Here is an 18,038-nt window from a genome sequence, read left to right as displayed (position 1 = left end):
CTTTTTGCCAGTCTTCGTTCCTCTTTCAGACTCCGTTGCGGAAAGAGCTCTACACACACTAGATGTTAAAAGATCGCTAATGTTCTATATTAAAAGGACCACAAATTTTAGGAAGCCCAAACAATTTTTTGTTGCTTTTTTTCCCACCACATAAAGGCAATCAATCCTGTTACTAAATCTACGATAGCATGATGGATTGTCAAATGCATCCAAACTTGCTATCCGAAAACTAAAAGGCCACTACCTATTCCACCTAGAGCACACTCGACTCGTAAAAAAGGTGCATCTATGGCTTTTTAGGTAACATTTCCATAGTTTACATATGCAAAGCAGCAACATTGGCTACACTGCACACTTTCATTACCGTGTAGATGTATTTGCACGCCAACAAGCTAATGTAGGACAGACAGTACTATGTACTCTTTCAAAATACTACAACACCCATAAGTTAGCCTCCGCTTTTAGGGAGGTACTGCTTTACATTCTATGGACAGCATGTGTAGCTACAGCCATACATGCTATCAAACGTAAAATGTTAATTACCCAGTAAGCATCTGTTTGTGGCATGTAGTGCTGTAGATTCACATGCGCACACAGACCTCCTTGGTCACCTGTGGTTGTAGTTGTCGTTGCTCCACATTAACATGCATGGGCTTTTTCAGTCACTTTATATTATTCATCACTCCATTCCTACACCAACTGCGGGAAAACAATCTGAAGATGGAGTGGATGCCCATAAGCATTACCAGCAAGAGGAGTCACTATACCTCATGACTCAAAAGACTTTTTGAACAAAAACAACTTGCAACCTCCTGGACTCAACAATAGATGGCTGTATTTTGCAGACCATATGAATCTACATCACTACATGCCACAACCAGATGCTTACTGGGTAAGTAACATTTTCGATTTCAATCTGCATCAAAATCTGCCTTGCACTGGCTAAAAAGCAGTCCCCAGTGGACTTACACATTCATTCCACCAGGACTAAGGCTGTTGCTGCTGCATTGGCATGCTGAGTGCCTGTCGTAAACATATTTTCGACTGCAATATGGATATCAGTTTACATGTTCACGAAATACCGCTTTCTTGATCACCGGGTCTGTCAGGAAGGACACATTGTCCATTCCATCTTCCAGGACTTATTGGTCAGAGCCATTCTATGGACCCACAACCTTGGAAGTGTCCATCAGAAGAACAGATTACTTACCTTTGGTAAAGTTTTCTGATGCACATTCTATAGATACTGTAACTGCAGATTCTTACCGAACCTTCCACCTCCAGGTTCTGTGGAATGAACTCTTTCTCTGCACACTATCAAATCTGATGAGCCGATGGCCTTTCATCTGATGGCATGAACAGAGTTCAGAAAGAAACTGACATCTGCACATATGTTGATGATTACATGTGGCTCTGGCGTCACTTCTCAGACGCGATGAAGTGAACACAAAGCCACATAACATGATCTACTGGTGCACAAAATAAGTGCTGAAAATATTAGCTGGATCCAACCTGGCTCCTGAAGGTAATCACAAAGTGAGGAATCCATGGTTAGCGTATCCACCAGAAAGACCACTGTTGAAGGGAAGTAACTTGTTCATCTAGGGATAGAGATAGCACCCACAAGAGATTAAGACTGCAGATATGAAGGTATTAGAGGACAACTTAAGGAGTGACTAGCTGGAAGCATAACACCTTGTGACTGGGGGATATAGCAACAGTCAAGATTATGGCGCTTCTAAAGATTTTATGTATCTTTCAGGAGATCTCCTGGGTTCTCCTGGGAGGTTCTTCAGCACTTGTAAAACAGATGCAGCCATTTCCTATGACAAGGGAAGAAGTCTAGGCTAAGTCATAGACAGTATGCCTTATACAGCAAGACTAGACATTTTGGACCTTTTGGATAAAAGGCCAGTAAGTTGCTCACCTCCCATATCTGAGTGGACTTGAATTAAGGCTGACAAGGGCGGTCTGTTAGCCACAAGCTGAGTGTGAAACCTGTATGGGAAGTAACATGGCTACCAAAGAGCTTCTGCACAAGCAGACTGTCATATTCTAATGGGTTAAATAACAAACTGAGGTACTTTCTGAACACTGATGGAGTATGTGTTTAAGGGTACATGATCAAAAGTAATTCTCAAAAACAAAACTTAAACGTGCAGTTGTAGATCTCATGCTTTCAGGAACATGATGAGGAGTCATTCTCGAAACCAAAACTTTAACATGCAGTTGTAGATCTCATGCTTTGCAGAGTCTTGCCAGTTAATTGGATTTGAAGCATTACAATTTGTTTCTCTTTGAAAAAAAAAGGGGTTCAAGGTGACTTGTCATACCACCGCTGAAACCGAAAATGCACTAGAATAGACTCCACGTTGTTTTTCCATCCATTGGGCACAAACGTATCTTCAACTGCTCAATTACAGTGGTAGTTCAGAAAAGGCCTTTGATGTCAGAACATCGGAAGCCAGGATCTCCTAAAATGACATTCAAGAGTATACATTAACCACAACAAACTCTCATTTTCAGTTCATATTTATAGAGTGCAGTATTCACCAGGGAGGGTTTTTTGGTGCTGGAACAAGTCATCAAAGAGCCTGGGATTATGTCATATGAGAATGATTTGTTTGGGGGTAATCTCCACCTCAGATTATGCGATGAAATGCGATCCAGGCTATTCCAAATGGTGAAGGAGGCCGACCACCAGTTCCTGACCCCACTTCTGGCGGTAGGACTGGCAGGAAAAGTAGTTAAATTAGGAGGAGTGCCCATTTCATACCAGCCGTATTACGAGTTCCATAGGATATAATGGACTCGTAATACGGCTGGTGGTAAATCCGTCACTTTTCCGTCACTTTTGGGACGGATTAACACCTCCTCCAAAGTTGGAATAACCCCCTATATTTTTATGTATTTTAGACACCACAACAACAAAAACCCACCAGAAAGTTCCAGAGAGATAGAGTTTACAAGTTACAGTAAATCAAGCCATTTCACTCAACCGCAAACATGCTTTGGCAAATTCAACAAATTTGACACTTAGAAACTTCTTCACCAGCGAGTTGAGCTAGTTGTATTGCAGTCGCTTAGAGCCACTCTAGGCATCCAACTCCAGGAGGTGACCAGCAAGGTCCTCAGAATCAATTACCTCCACAGATGAAGCAGTCTTCAGGCAGTTTCAGACTATTTTCTCCTTTCCAATGTATTTCTATGGATGTGGTCCTAATGCAAAGGATGAAGGATGCTGAAGATGCTGTGGGTGCGATGCGGTCGATTGAAGTCTTCATGCGGCTACTCGTCTGTCCCCAAAGAGGGTGAGCCAGTCCTGGTCACAGGGTCGATGTCCCCCGAAGTCCCCTCTATGGAGGTAGAAGTCCAGTTGTCACTGGGCTACCAGACGCCCAATATCTCGGTCACAGCCAAATGCTTCCCTGGGAGATACCCCAGCTTCTAGGTGACCAAGCTGCACCTGGATAACTCTCCTGGGCTCAGTGAACTTGGGTGCAACTTTGAGCTTCGGGCCTGGTCCCTGGTGCTGCATGGCATCGTGGACGACAGTCTGAAGATTTTGGGCTGCCAACTTGCCCCAGCAGGATTCTCAGTTTTGTGGCCGTGAGCTGTGAACAGGAGGTCAACCAACTGGCCCTTGGAGTCTCTTGGGTTTGGCTGGGCTCCGAAGACAACTTCTCCACAGTCTGGGCACAACAGGCACAGTCCCTCTTCCTTTCTAGTCACCAGGTTTGGTAGGTGGAGTCCACAAAGAGCAGCTTCGCTTTGCTGGTTCCACAGTGCAGCCAGGCTGTCCTTCTTCGGACCTTCTTCCAGTCTAGTCGAGATCTCAGTTCTGGATGCCAGTGGTGCTTTATTTATGTTCAAAAAGTGCCCTCAGGGTAGAAGCAGTCAGGAGCATATGGGCTACTAGGATCCCTCCTGCCTGATGACCACTTCCTTGGAAGTATGGCATCTGTCTATCCAAAGATGCGCCATTCTGCCCACTCGTAACATGACAGAACCCCCACTTTGGTGTCCAGAGCTTCTTACCCTAACCCTGAGGTGTGGCTGCCAGTGGGGCTACACACCCCTGTAAAACATGCTTTTGTTCACCAGCTGTTATAGCCACCAGGTGTTGAGCCCCGGTTTATCCGTTGAACTTGTGTGTGTTTAACCTGACAAGTTTTAGACTTGTTTCTTGGGAAGGACTTATATCCTATGCAACTAAGAACCCATTTCCATTCAGCAGGTATCCTAAGCGGCCATTTGGAAAATATTTGTATACTGTTCACATCTTCTGATTCAGCCTTTAACATTAATATTAGAAAAAAACATTGTTTGTTACTACATTTTCTAAAGTTTTACCTACACTAAACTTTCATCCAAGTACACCTAGCAGCAGTCACTGCATACCTAAAAACAGATAACAGTTGGTTGAAAAAAATTCTGCATTTATGTAGGGCCATAAAAGGAAAATCCCCCCTAAACTGCCACCTGCTACTGCTTGGGATCTTGGCATTGTGCTCACTAATGGGATCGCCCTTGGAGCTATTGCACTCGTGCCCACTACAGTACAGAGTTTTTCTTATGGCCATTAGTTATCCTAAGAGTCAGTGATCTTCTGGCTCTTTCTTCTGAGTGACCATTTATCTGATAAAGACATCTAGCTGCAGATTCCTTACCTTAGCATTTCCCCCCAGGCGTCAGTCTAGATCCGGAGATTTTTCTTGAGCAGTATCCCCTGCGTGCCGCTCAGGTGTTGTGGATCATCTCCGCGTCCATTATCGGTGTTGTCCCGGCGCACAAACATCAGTTCTTTTCTTTCCACGCCAGGTAGTGCTGATCCAACGAGAGCTACCCCGGAGTCATTTTTTGACTGGCTTTTTTTTACTTTTTGTTAAAGTTTACTCAAGTTGTATAGCTCCTGTGTGTCTAGGATGGTATCTAGAAAATCCGGGTTCAGGCCCTGTGGATCCTGTTGTTGGGTGATGTCGGTGACGGATCTACACCTCGTGTGCCTTTGGTGTTTGGAGCGCGACCCATACCCGAAGTCATGCTCTGAGTACTGGGCCATGCATCTGAAGTCTTTGAGGAAGGGGTCCCAGAAACTGATGGTGGCCTGATGCTCGACTCCGCATAAGTCAAATTCCCGGTCAAGAGGAATGTCCCAGGAGCGGTCGCAGAGTCCCCCATTGTCTGTCCCACTCCAAGTCCTCGGGACGATCAGGCAAGTCAAGGCACAAGAAGAAGTCAAAGGTACTAAAACATTCTTTGGCTTCACCCTGTTCATCGGCCGACAAGGGAGCGGGAGCCTCCATTTGCAGAGCCTGGGTCTAGGCCAACTCCGCGTCTCCCCACGTTTCCAGGAGCCAGAGCAGCCCTTGCCCAATTAAAAGAATTTTATGAGGCCATGTGCTTCATTTTTGGGCAATTCTACACCGTTGGAGCACCCTTCGGCCCTGTAGAGTCAGAAGGGGCCACTTCGGGTTTCACGCTGGCAGCTTCGGCCTCTGCCCCCAGGGGCACACATTGATCTATGGTTGGATCCCGAACTGCATTGATCGTACCATCTCAACCTTCCCTGATGCGGGTCCTGATGCTCCTGGCGCCACCTGTATCCATGGGTGGCGCCACTCCATCCTCATTGCCAACTCTGACATGGAGCTGGACGGGCTCAGGTGCCAACAGGAGCTGTGCCTCCTATGTCGGATCCTAAGCATTTTTCTTATGGGCTAGGGTACAGTGAGGAATGTGAGTGGTTGCTGGACCCTTTGGAATACCAGTTCCAAGACCCTTTGGACTGGCGTGCAGACTTGGGTGATGCTAGTGGACTGGACACTTCACCAGATATTGCATGTTTTCTCCTCCTACTGTGGCTCCGGAGGAGGGTGCTTCATACTCAATGGTGGTGCAAAGAACGCTTAAGGTCCTTGACTTTGAGCTGCCTTCAGTGGCAGTGGTGCCTCTACCTCCAAACCCCTGCTCCCTTTCAGTGAAGTCCTTACAGATGTCCTACTAGGTACCTGGTCCAAGCAGAGCATAGGGACTCCTGTGAATAGGACAGTTTCCCACCGTCTTCGCCCTCCTTCAGGTGACCAGAGTTTCCTTACGCAGCACCCCACCCCTGAGCGCTGGCTTATCCAAGCCTCCGTTTCCCAGGGCGCATTCCCTTCTGCACTGCTGGATAGGGAATCCCAGAGGCTGGACACACTTGGGAAGAAGATGTTTTCTTCTGCTAGCCGTGCATTGCAGCCTGTGAACACTGCATGCCTTTTGGGACGTTATTTATACACCCTGTGGGTACGGTTGGGCCAGTGACTCCAAACATTCCTTGAGACTACTACTCCATCCATGCCACCAAACTACAATCGCATGACAGAGGTCACTTAGCACTTCTCCGGGAGGAAGTTACGGCTCTCTTGGGCCAAGGAAGCCATAGTGAGGATTCCTGTGCCAGAAGTAGGTTGTGGTTCCTATTCCCGCTATTTCTGGTACCCAAAAAGGGCAAATGTATCTGCCCTATCCTCAACCTCAGGTCCTTCAGTCTCTTCCTATGGAATGAGAAGTTCAAAATCCTCACTCTGGCTCAGGTTTGGTCTTCCATAGACCCAGGAGAATGGATGGTAGTGTTGTACTTGCAAGATGCTTATTTCCAAATTCGTGTCCTGCCTGCCGATCGATATTACTTGCGGTTCATGGTGGGCCACGAGCAGTGTCAGTTCACTGTGCTCCTCTTTGGCCTTACTAGTGCCCCTCTGATGTTCTCCAAGGTGATGGCGGTCGTTCCAGCTCATCTGCGAAGATCAGGGGTTTCAGTCTTCCCTTATCTCGACGACTGGCTGTTGAAGGCGGGCTTGCCCCACGCTGTCGTCTCCTAACTCCAGACTACGGCAGACCTCCTGCATTCACTGGGTTTCACTATAAGCGTGCTAGTGTCACACCTGAATACCTCTCAGACACTACCGTTCATTGGAGCTGTTCTGGACACAGTGCAGTTTTGGGTTTATCCTCCAGAGCAGCGAGTCTGGGATATTCAGGCTATGATACTGATGTTTCAGCCTCTATCCTGGATTTCAGTGAGAATAACTCTGAGGGTGCTGGGCCTCATGGCCTCCTGCAACCTGTTGGTGAACCATGCCAGATGGCGTATGCAGGATCTGCAGTGGGACCTGAAGTTCCAGTGGGGGCAGCATCAGGCAAATCACTCCGACATGGTCCAGATCTAAGAGGGAACTGTGTGAGATCTGCAGGGGTGGTTAACGGACCACAATTGGGTCAGAGGCAGATCCCTCCGCTTCCCCAACCAGAGCTGACAGTACTGACAGATGCATCACTCCTGGGCTGGGGCGGCCATCTGAGGGAGGCGGAGATCAGAGGCACCTGGTCTCCAGTTGAGTCCGGACTCCACATCAACCTGTTGGTGCTCCAGGCGATCAGGCTAGCATTGAAAGAATGTCATCCCTTTCTCAAGGGGAAGGTAGTACAGATGTTCACAGGCAACATCACCGCCATGTGGTACTGCAACAAGCAGGGCGGGATGAGGTCGTGGACCCTTTGTCAGGACGCTCTGTGCCTATGGACGTGGCTGGAGCATCAGGGTAAAACCTTGGTGGTTAAACATCTGGCGGGCTATCTGAACGCCAGAACAGGCAAACACAGCAGTCAGTGCTTAGTCGATCACGAATAGCGTCTCCATCTGGAGGTGGAGCAAGGTCTCTTTCAGCATTGGGGATAGCCTTAGTTAGATCGCTTTGCCTCTGCAGAGAATGCACAATGTCAGCAGATTTGCGCGTTGGAGTTTCAAAGGCGGCAGTTGCTCAGTGACACATTTTGTCTTGAGTGGAACTCGAGCCTCTTGTACACCTTTCTGTCTATTCTCTTTCTGCCCAGAGTTCTCAACAAGATCAAGAATGATCGGGCACAAGTCATTCTTGTGGCTCCGGACTGGGCATGAAGGGTCTGGTATCCTGAACTACTAAGCATGGCCATTGATCCTCCAATCAGATTGCCCATTTTGGAAGACATTCTGTTGCAGTAGCAGGGGAGGGTTCTCTACCAGAACCTGTCCAGCCTCCCCTTCTGGTGTGGATATTGGGAGGCAACAGTTAGCAGCTTTTAACCTTACGTCCAAATCTGTGACTTCATCGTGGCAGCCAGACGTCCCTCCACCAAAACGGTATACACCTGTTGTTGGAATAAATTTGTGGCATGGTGCAGAGACAAGTCTGTTGACTCCCTCTCTGCCTCTCTCTTTCTGGTCAAGTTGTTAATCCTTTCTCTGGCCCAGTAGGGCTCTGCTATTGGCACTCTGAAAGGTGATTAATCTGTTACCTCTGTGTTTTGAGGATCTCCTATTGTTATTAGGTTCCATAAAGATCTTATTGGCATGTTTTCTCCATCCCCATTCAGTATGCCCCAGTGGGATTTGAATTTGGTTCTGACATTCCTGATGTGCGCTCCTTTTGAGCCTCTCCACAAATGTCTTCACAGGGTTCTTTTTTAAGAACAGCCTTCTTTGTGGTTATCACATCTACCCGCAGGGTGAGTGAGCTGCAGACATTGTCATCTAAGCCGTCCTACCTTTCTATCTATTGTGACATAATGGTGCTTCGCACTAGGGCTTCCTTTTTGCCAAAAGTGGTCATGCCCTTTCATGTAGGCCAATCCATCAATTGCCTATTTTTGAAGCCCCTCCACATCTTTTTAAGGATGAGGAGAGGCTCCGCCGCCTGGATGCAAAAAGAGCGTTGGTGTTCTACCTTGATTGTACAAAAGAGTTCCGGGTGGATGATCAATTCTTTGTCAGTTATGTGGTGGTGAAGAAAGGTCGGGCAGTGCAGAAGCGGACCATCTCCTGATGGGTCGTATTCTGTATCAAACTCTGCCACACACTGTCTAAGAATCAACCACCTGAAGGTTTGCGTGCTCATTCTACCAGAGCGACGGCTACGATCACTTCATTAGTATGTGAAGTTCAGTACTTGATATCTGGCAGGCGGCATAGTGGGCATCTCTGCACACATTTACCAAACACTACTGTCTGGACATGCAGTACTTTGCCCATTCAGTCCTGCATTACTCTACTGTGATTTTGGTTCACAAGACCCACCTCTGCGGAAGGTTTTGCTTTAGTATCTATTCTAAGGCAAGGGATCTGCAACTAGATATCTCAATCAGATGAACAAATTACTTAACTTTGGTAATGCCATATCTGGTAGAGACAATATCTAGATGCAGAATCCTTACTGACCCACCTATCCTCCCCACTCTGTGAACAGATTTCTAGGGACAGGAACTTCAGGGCCTTAGTTTTGCTACACCAGTGGTCGGTGTTCTTCATGGCTCTGTGCTTCTGGTGTGGAAAGTTGTGCAAAGAAAATGATGTCAGCATAGTAGGGTGGCACCTTATATAGGACCCACAAAGTCATGTCTGGCGCGGATGCAGATGAAGGCAGAGCTGATCGATGAAACCTAACGTCGTGCAAGGTTACTGCTCGAGAAAAATCTCTGGATCCAGACTGACGCCTTGGGGAAATTTTAAGGTAAGGAATAGGCAACCAGATATTGGCTCTACCATATAAGGTGTTATCGAAGGTAAGTAACTTGTCCTTAAATTCAAAAAGACAGTCATGCTGCACAAACTCCTAATTTTTCGTCAAAGGTTGTTTCACTTTTTCATGTGAACCTAACTATAGAATTAACCTTCTTTTTTCCCTCCATTGCAATCCACGGTGGTAGAAGTACTCCAAGCATTAAATATTAGTATGTGCATCATTTACTACATTGGCCATTTTCATTCCATTAGGAGAACAAAGCAACTTTTTGTTACCTTTGCAAAGCCGCCCATAGGCAATCTGAGAGTCCAAGCTAGTAAGGTGTATTTTCAAATGTAGGCAATTAAGCTTTAACAAAACATACATTATATTTCATTATATACTACAGTATATTTCCTACCAAGAAGCCATTTCTGTATCCTACTAGTATCCTACTAGTGGATATCAGTGTATGCATCAACTGGAGTTCTATCTGCACATCCACTGAACACCACAGTATGGATATTAATGGCCAGCAAGAGCCATTTGGTAGTACAACTGTACACAAAACATTATTTCAAATGTCTACTGCACTTTCTTTGAAGCCACCACATTTTCAGTAAGTATAAATTCTAGATAAAGCATGTGATCGACAGCTACACCTGCCACAAATGGGGAAAGTTACCATGGTACCATTAAATTGAAATCTCTTCTTCGAAGTTGTAATGTTCTAAGCCCAACACTAGAATGTGCACAGCATGTGATTCTGCAGCACTAGAAGATGCAGACAGATTGTTACAGGTGAGTAGCTTTTGTTCCTTCTCAAGTAAACATTTTGAAATATTCCATCCTAGATGTCAGACTAGTGTGTAACATGTGATCTACACCACAAGACATTGCCGAAAGTGGGTTACGGGCAAGTAAGCTGTGTTAGTAATTAAGAACCTTAGATTTTACTTTAGAGCAAAAAAAGCTGAACAAAACTTATTTGTATAAATAATACTAATACAGTTGTGGCTGAAAAAAGAAAATGCCTCGGAAGTGGACACGTTCCTTATTCTTCAATGTATTTTGCTACATAGAAAGTGCTCTGGGATCCTACCCATATGCAGAGGTATTTAGGGTTTTATGATAATCAGGAATATACCCTTAAAGTTGTCTTAGGTAGAGTAGTCTTCCTTTTCAACATTATTCTGACCACTTCATTGATCGGGCCTTCTTTTAATGAGTGTCCTGGTAGCAAATCCTTTTTGACTCAAGCCGTCTGTCTTTGGAATTCACTCTGTGACACTACAAATCTCACCCAAATCCGAAATGTATTAATTGCTGTCCTTGTATTTAGTTTTGTCGCCAATCAGTAGCTCCGTGAATCCTCTGGGTGTAGCCCACTTGTATGTTTTCAGTAAACATTACACAGCAGAACCCTTGTATGACGATGTACATCTTCACCATTGATAGTAGGTATGCACAGGGTTAGTTTGTTATGTAATAATGTACATTCTCTCTTTGTGGAACCCTTGTGGAGCACAAGAATGGGATCACACTGTCACTATCTACTGCCCCTGATTGTTTTATGTGTTTTAGAGAAGTATACATGGCAACCTTGGTATCTATACAGCTGAAGTGCCTAAAATCATCGTCTTGACATACAAATAATACTACTATTTGTCTTGTTTTTAAGTATTATATGATATATATTGTTAAGGTGCCCATAGGAGTTGTGACTCATTTTGCAGTGTCTAATAGATCATATTTTTCATTTGTTATTTTAGGTATATAAAGGACCAGAAACATCATTTTGTTTCACAAACTATCCAGCAAATTCTGAAAATAGATTTAGAGTTTGTGCATGTCGACAGTATCAAGGTTCATCTGGATTACAAGAGTTATATGGACCTTACAGTCCAAGCACAGTGTTCACATCTCAAAAGCAAGAATGTGCTGAAATCACATCAGAGCCTACGAAACCCAAGAAGATATGCCTAAGCGATGAACAGTTTGCCTTTCTGCTACTTATGGGGTTTGCCACATTGGCTGTTCTCTTTGCTTTTATTATTCAGTACTTTGTTATAAAATAATAACTCTTACCGCCTATCTTGGGCTGTATTTGTTAGTACTGTTAAAGTGGTAACTGGAAATAACCTTAGTTGCCTACTGTCAGCAGATCATTTTTTAGACTTCATGTTAGTAAAGAGTAATCCTAGACCCTGTTGTCGAGTATTGCTGTAAGAGCTCTTTTAAAAACATGTTACATAGTTCTGGCCTAAGCTGCTTGGTCCGTTAACAACTGGTAAGAGTCATTTTAGTATATCTTTGTTTAAAAGTTAATACAAGAATTAGGCGATACAAAAATTAGGTAGTAAGTACTTATTAAGAATGATAAGAGAAATATGAAAACCTGTTAGAAGGTTATTTTAGCACAGGATAGTGAGGCACATCACTTCTGTTTTTGGGGGAGGGTATTTTTGCCGTACAGTAGAATGTGTAGCAATTAAAATAGATCACCTATAACAGCTGACGTGATTAGTAGGCAGTTATAATGTCTAGGTTCAGTATTTAAAAACTGGTTGCATATTATGGTAAAAAGTACCATAGTTTTTACTATTTTTGGCAACATTTTAGGGATATCCATACTGAGTTTAGTATTGAAAGGAAATTACATCTCAAGAGAATGGTTGTTTTCTCCTTTTTTTGTACCTTTCAGAACAGTTTTTTTTTTTCACTATTGGTACCCATTTGCCTTGGTCTACATTTCAGTTTTTATGTTTTGCGAACAGTACTAATTTACTGTACATCTGACAAAATGTTGCTGCCCTTTCTGAACAAGCACATGCATCTTTAAGGAGAGGTGAAAAAAGTTCATTTATTATAAATGTTTTACTATTTGGCTCAAACTGAGCAAATGTGTCCTTTCATTCGGTTGCATTCTAAAGGTTTTATTTGACATTTCTGTTCAAATCGATTGGAATGGCTCTGACACAGAATTAAATGGGTGCCTGTTGATCTAGCACTGCTCTCTGTACTCTTAACAAAAAAAAAAGAAAGAAAACATTAACAGTGCAACTGAAAACTCTTCATGGCAATGAATCTATATAGCATGCAATAATATATGTAGATCATTTTATAAATGCATATATAACTATATATATATTTACATTCTGTAAAGGATAAAGTGCCCTATAGATATTTTTTTAAATCAACTTTTTATTGTCTATTGAAATGAAGCGCCTTAAACATTTTTCACTGGTTTTCAGATGTTTTTTTTCCAGTATAGTCATCTACCCTCTTCAAACCTCTTCAATTAGCCATTATTTTTTATGCATTTATTAATGCCTTCATGATAAGTGAGAAACCTTAATTTAATGGAGCATTTAAAATATTTTTTTTTAACTAATGTCAATAGAACTACAAAATCTTTTTGCATTCCGTCACTTTATGTTAGATATTAACCTTTATGAAAGCTGGTGAAAGTTGCATGTCCTTCAACATTATGTGTATTTTCATTTGTACAAAACAGTTTTCAATGTAAATCTCTTAATATTGCATGGCCCTCAAATATGTTTATGGGAGTCATGGTTTTAGTGCTGTGCATGCCAAGTGCTGAGATGCCATTGATTGAACATGGTGCTGTTCTCAAACATAAATCTCGTTTTTCATAATGGCATTAAAACAAAGTGTATCAAATCAAAGATATAAAAGATATATACTGGCACTAGGTGTCTGGTGTCTGTTCAGCCCCAAGTGCAACCATGACAGCATCTTTAGTGGTTTTGGTTATGTTACTATTTAATACATTCCGGTGTTAGTGCACTAAGTGCATGTCATTGCAGTGGGGGAGGGAAATTGAATGCTTTGTGAAATGAGGAAAATTGCATCACTTTGCCTTTTTCATAAACATACTCTCCTTTTTAAATTATATTTATTTTGATTTAAGATGTCCTAGGATATGTATGTTAGAATGTATTCCACTTTCAGCATAAGGTAAAATAATCATGTGAAAAAAAGATAATGCATTTTTTAAAAATATGAATGTCCTATCTAGGCAAAAAGAAATGGTTTGATTGTGTTTCTTGTTTGTTATGGAATAGAGCAATACAAGACTGCCTTCAACAAATTGCTTGATTGCCATGGTTTTATATTTTTAGTTAAAACCGAACGGTTAGTGAAATTTAAAAATGCAAAATAATGTATTTGGCAATGCCTATCCTACAGGTAGTACAATTAATACAGTAGGCATTCTAAAAAACTTGCTAAACAAAGCATGAATTTTTTAGGAAATATATTTTTGTAGTTGAAACATGGTAAATGGCATTTTGCTGGAATTTTTACTGGAAATCATATTTTTGTTATGTAGATTTTTTATGGACTATTATACATTCCAGAATAATATGCCCATGTGGTAACTGTACGAAAAAGCTGTTGCTTTTCATTATTCTTGCATTGTAGTTTGAGGTATCTCAAACTTAAATTTAAACTGCCATGCAAATGTATTACTAAATTGTAACTATCAGATAGATAATATATTTAATATGACCAATAAAGACACAAATATATTCAGAAAGGCCACTGTCTTGCTTCATATTTTCTTCAACATCGTATAACCAATCTCATAGCATACGTGGGGCAAATAATTTTACATCCAAATTGCTTCATGTCTCTAACACAGTTGCATAGCTTGTACATTAGAAATTGATCAGAAAATATTAATTGATATGTCCTTACTACTCAGTATTCTTGTAACACAATCCAATTTTCCTCACTGCACTGACCACCAAGGAAGAGAAACTGAGTCAAACCTGTGCTCAGTCAAACTTGCTGCTTTTCCCTTTGTGTTGCATGGGATATTTAATAGAATATGGTGCATCTTTTAGGATAGTTTCTGAATAAACGTTCACTTTTTTTTAAAAAGTGATTAGTGGAATGCTTTAATTAATCTTCACCATTGGTAATTGCTCATGCTGCATCCCAGTCCGTAATGTTTGGACCACCATGCTACTTAGGACAGGAACCAGCTAAGTGCAAATCAGCCTTAGTCCTACTCTGATACAACCTTTCAAGCCCAAACTTCTAGGCATCTCCTTCTGAGTTGGAACTCCAGCAACACCAGACCAGTTTTGATCTAATTGGAAGTAATCAGTAGCATGTAGCATTAGTCCTGTGGCTCAGTGAGCATGGGACCAGCATCTGCGCATAGCAGTCACAATTAAGGCTTCACACTGAGGAAAATAAAAAGTAGATGAATACAATGCGTGAATTAATTTTAACAATTGGAAATTACTCTTCCACCTTTGTTTCCATCATTCTTTTCACCATGTCAGACAGGAACCTGCCATATCCAAATCTGCCCTGGTCATGCTCCAATTGAAACAGTCCAGCCTGGACTTGCAAAGCCTAGTCCCTTCTGAACGAGGCCTCAGTTTCTTTTTCAAATAAAATTCTTAAATCACATGACTTATACTCAACAGTTAATTTATTTTTTTCAAGATTGCTTTTGTTTCCATCCAAAGTACCAAATTCAATACATTTATGCAAATGCAGAATAAGCTTCTCAAAAGTAAACTACACAAGCAATACACACAAACAAATTGAGAACATCTAGAGTTGTTACTCACTGTCATTGTTAATCACTGGCAAAACTTGAATCACAACATTAGATAACTATGGTTTCTGTTACTTGAAATCATAACACCTAACCCTGAGATAGAAAACAATAAAGAACTTTCTCAAAGCAAAATGTATCAGGTTACACTTTTGAATTCCTGGCAACCATCAGGAATGAATAATATATTAGCAATGCTATGTTTTCTCTAATAGTTTTAGAACTGTCTGCATTTGAAGTTAGGTTTTGCGTTTATTACTAACTATATTATGCAATTGACCCTTTGTGAAGAACAGTATTTGATAGAGACATATAGTTGCAGATTCCTTACCTTTTGAATTTACCCCAAGTGTCAGACTGTGTAGGAAAGACTTTTTTTTTTTTTGCCGGGTCACCCCCACACGTTTTAGACAGATACTATTGGTTGCTGACTCTTGGCTGTGTCCTGGGTACTACTTACTAGTCCCAGGGCCAGTGCTCTGTGTAAAGTGGATATGCAAATTAGGCTTATTATAATTGGTAGTATCAACCTACCTATAAGTCCTTAGTGTATGTTAGGGCATGTAAGTTTAGGGACCCCAACATAGGTGCACTGCTGAGGTGCCCAGTGTCATTTTAAATGCAGGCCTGCCTTACTGGCTTCTTTTAAACTAAAGTTATATGCAAATTCGACTTCAGAATTAAAAGTACTTCCAAAGTCTTGAACGACCTTGTTTTTACATATAAGTCACACCCAAGGTGTGCCCTATGCGCCCCTGGGGTGGAGAGTGTCGTCTGATGTCAGAGAGAAAAAGCTCCAAAAAAAAGTGACTAAGTCTGAAGGTAAAAAGTTGACCTGGACTTCCCGCGCAGCGTATCTGAGGAGGGATCCAGGGACGTCCGATCAGAATTCAGCTTTGGCCCAGACGAAGATTTTAGTTGCAAAAAATCATTTAATTCCGAACGTAGAAATCTTCACTGAGGCCTTCTGTGACCGAAGAGGGCTTCAGGGAGGTCAGATCGGATTTGTAAATTTGTTCTGCTGAAGAAAATTGTCAAGAAAATGACTAAGTCTGAAGGTAAATTTTTGACAGAGGCCTCCTGTTTGCTGTAGCCGAGCAGGGCTCCATCTCAGTCAGCTGGAAACTTTGACTTTGCCCAGGTCGAGGTGCGACCAGGTGACCAGATTAGTGCTTTTTGTTTCTATGCACTAGAAAACATTAATTCTTTTAAAATTCATATTTCCGGTTCCCTTTATCTGATTTTATTAATTTTGGTGTCAAATTAAAGCTAAAAATCGTTCATATTGTTATAAATTGCTTTTGGATTTTTGAACTGTTTCCTGTGTTTTATTTAATTACTGTTTAGTGATACTGGAATGCTTTACACACTTTGGCCCTCATTACGACCCTGGTGGTTTTTAACCGCCAGGGCCGCGGTACGCGGTGGCACCGCCGACAGGCCGGCGGTGCCCCGCGGGGCATTCTGACCGCGGCGGCTTAGCCGCGGTCAGAGAGAACCGGATGGCGGGAGGGGGAGTCGCGGGCCCCTGGGGGCCCCTGCAGTGCCCATGCCAATGGCATGGGCACTGCAGGGGCCCCCGTAAGAGGGCCCCGCTTGTATTTCACTGTCTGCATAGCCTTTGTCTCCTAAGTTAAGCCTTGTTGCTCGCTGCAAAGCTACCAATGGTTGAGCTGGGGTTATTGAGGCCTAACTGAACCTAGTGGGGGTTAGTGGCCTATTGCTAAGTGTAGATACTTACCTGCCCTTGCCAATAATCCACTTTCCAACAGACTGAATCTGGAAATTTGTCTCGAGCAGTACCCTTGCTTGCCGTTAGGTGGCGTCGATCAGCTCTGCGTCCCTCCCCCATGCCGGATATGACATCACAGGTCCGGTACAGGCCTACTAAGACACCTACCCCTCAGTCATTTTTTAACTGACCTTTTTCAACTTTTTATTGAAACTTGTATGATTTGTAGAACTTCTGGTGTATCAAGTATGTCATCTAGGAAAACCGGGTTCAAGCCCTGCGAATCCTGTCATTGGGTGTTGTCGGTGACAGATCCACATCTCGTGTGCCTTTGGTGTTTGGAGCACGACCACGACCCGAAGTTGTGCGCTGTATGTCAGGCCATGCATCCGAAGGCTTTGAGGGACCGCTCTCTGAAGCTGATGGCGGCCCAACACCCTGTTCCCCCTTCGTCATCATCCTACTCTGTTGTCATCCCACTCCTCAGTACGATCAAGTAAGTCAAAGAAAGTGAAATGTTCTTCGACCTCACCCCGGCCGAAGAGCGAGGGAACGTCATTGTTATAGGCCTCCATCTGTGGAGCCCGCCGCCCCAAGTCCACGCCTCCCCAAGTTTCCGGAAGCCAGAGCGACTTATGCCCAGCTAAAAGAGTTTTATGAGGGTATGAGCCTCATTTTTGGTCAGTCCGACAACACAGGAGCTCCTTCCGGCCACGTGGAGTCAGAAGGGACCCCTTCAGTTTCCGTGCCGGCAGCTTCGGCATCAGCTCCCAGGTGCACCCATGGATACATGCTTGGATCCGGAACTGCGTCAAACATACTATCTCAATCTTTTTACATACGACTTTCTGACGCTGTACTGCACAGTGATACCATTAATCAGGCTTATCATGGTCTCCACCTTTAGTGACATTCCTTGAAAAGTCACCTTGAAAAAGGTTTGATTTTGGAACACTATAATTTCAAGACTTGGTGTAACACTGGTTTATTTCATTATTTGATGGCACCTACTTCATCAATGAATACTGGACTCCTTCATTTACGTTAACCTATGGCCTTGATAAAGTCTATGTGACGAAACACGTGTCGGCTGTACTTTTGACTGATTGTTTCTTCAACAAGACTAAACTTTCATCAACTCTAATATCGTGCCTTTGGACTTTGTTTATACTGTTCCACTTGGATG

At 43.0% G+C, this 18,038-nt stretch overlaps 1 protein-coding gene across 2 annotated transcripts in view; it reads left to right on the top strand.

Moving 5' to 3' along the window:
• Positions 1 to 14,079, top strand: part of LOC138264668 (fibronectin type-III domain-containing protein 3a-like) — a 406,147-nt gene extending 392,068 nt beyond the window's left edge. For both annotated transcript variants that reach the window (XM_069212562.1, XM_069212561.1), the window contains one exon: positions 11,294 to 14,079. In XM_069212562.1, coding sequence (XP_069068663.1) covers positions 11,294 to 11,599 — 306 coding nt within the window. In that variant the 3' untranslated portion in view covers positions 11,600 to 14,079. The remainder of the gene's footprint in view (positions 1 to 11,293) is intronic.
• Positions 14,080 to 18,038: the final 3,959 nt, after the last annotated feature.

The sequence above is a fragment of the Pleurodeles waltl genome, chromosome 2_1 (assembly GCF_031143425.1).
Source record: "Pleurodeles waltl isolate 20211129_DDA chromosome 2_1, aPleWal1.hap1.20221129, whole genome shotgun sequence".
Taxonomy (NCBI): Eukaryota; Metazoa; Chordata; class Amphibia; order Caudata; family Salamandridae; genus Pleurodeles; species Pleurodeles waltl.
This window is presented reverse-complemented; position numbering and strand designations above follow the sequence as displayed.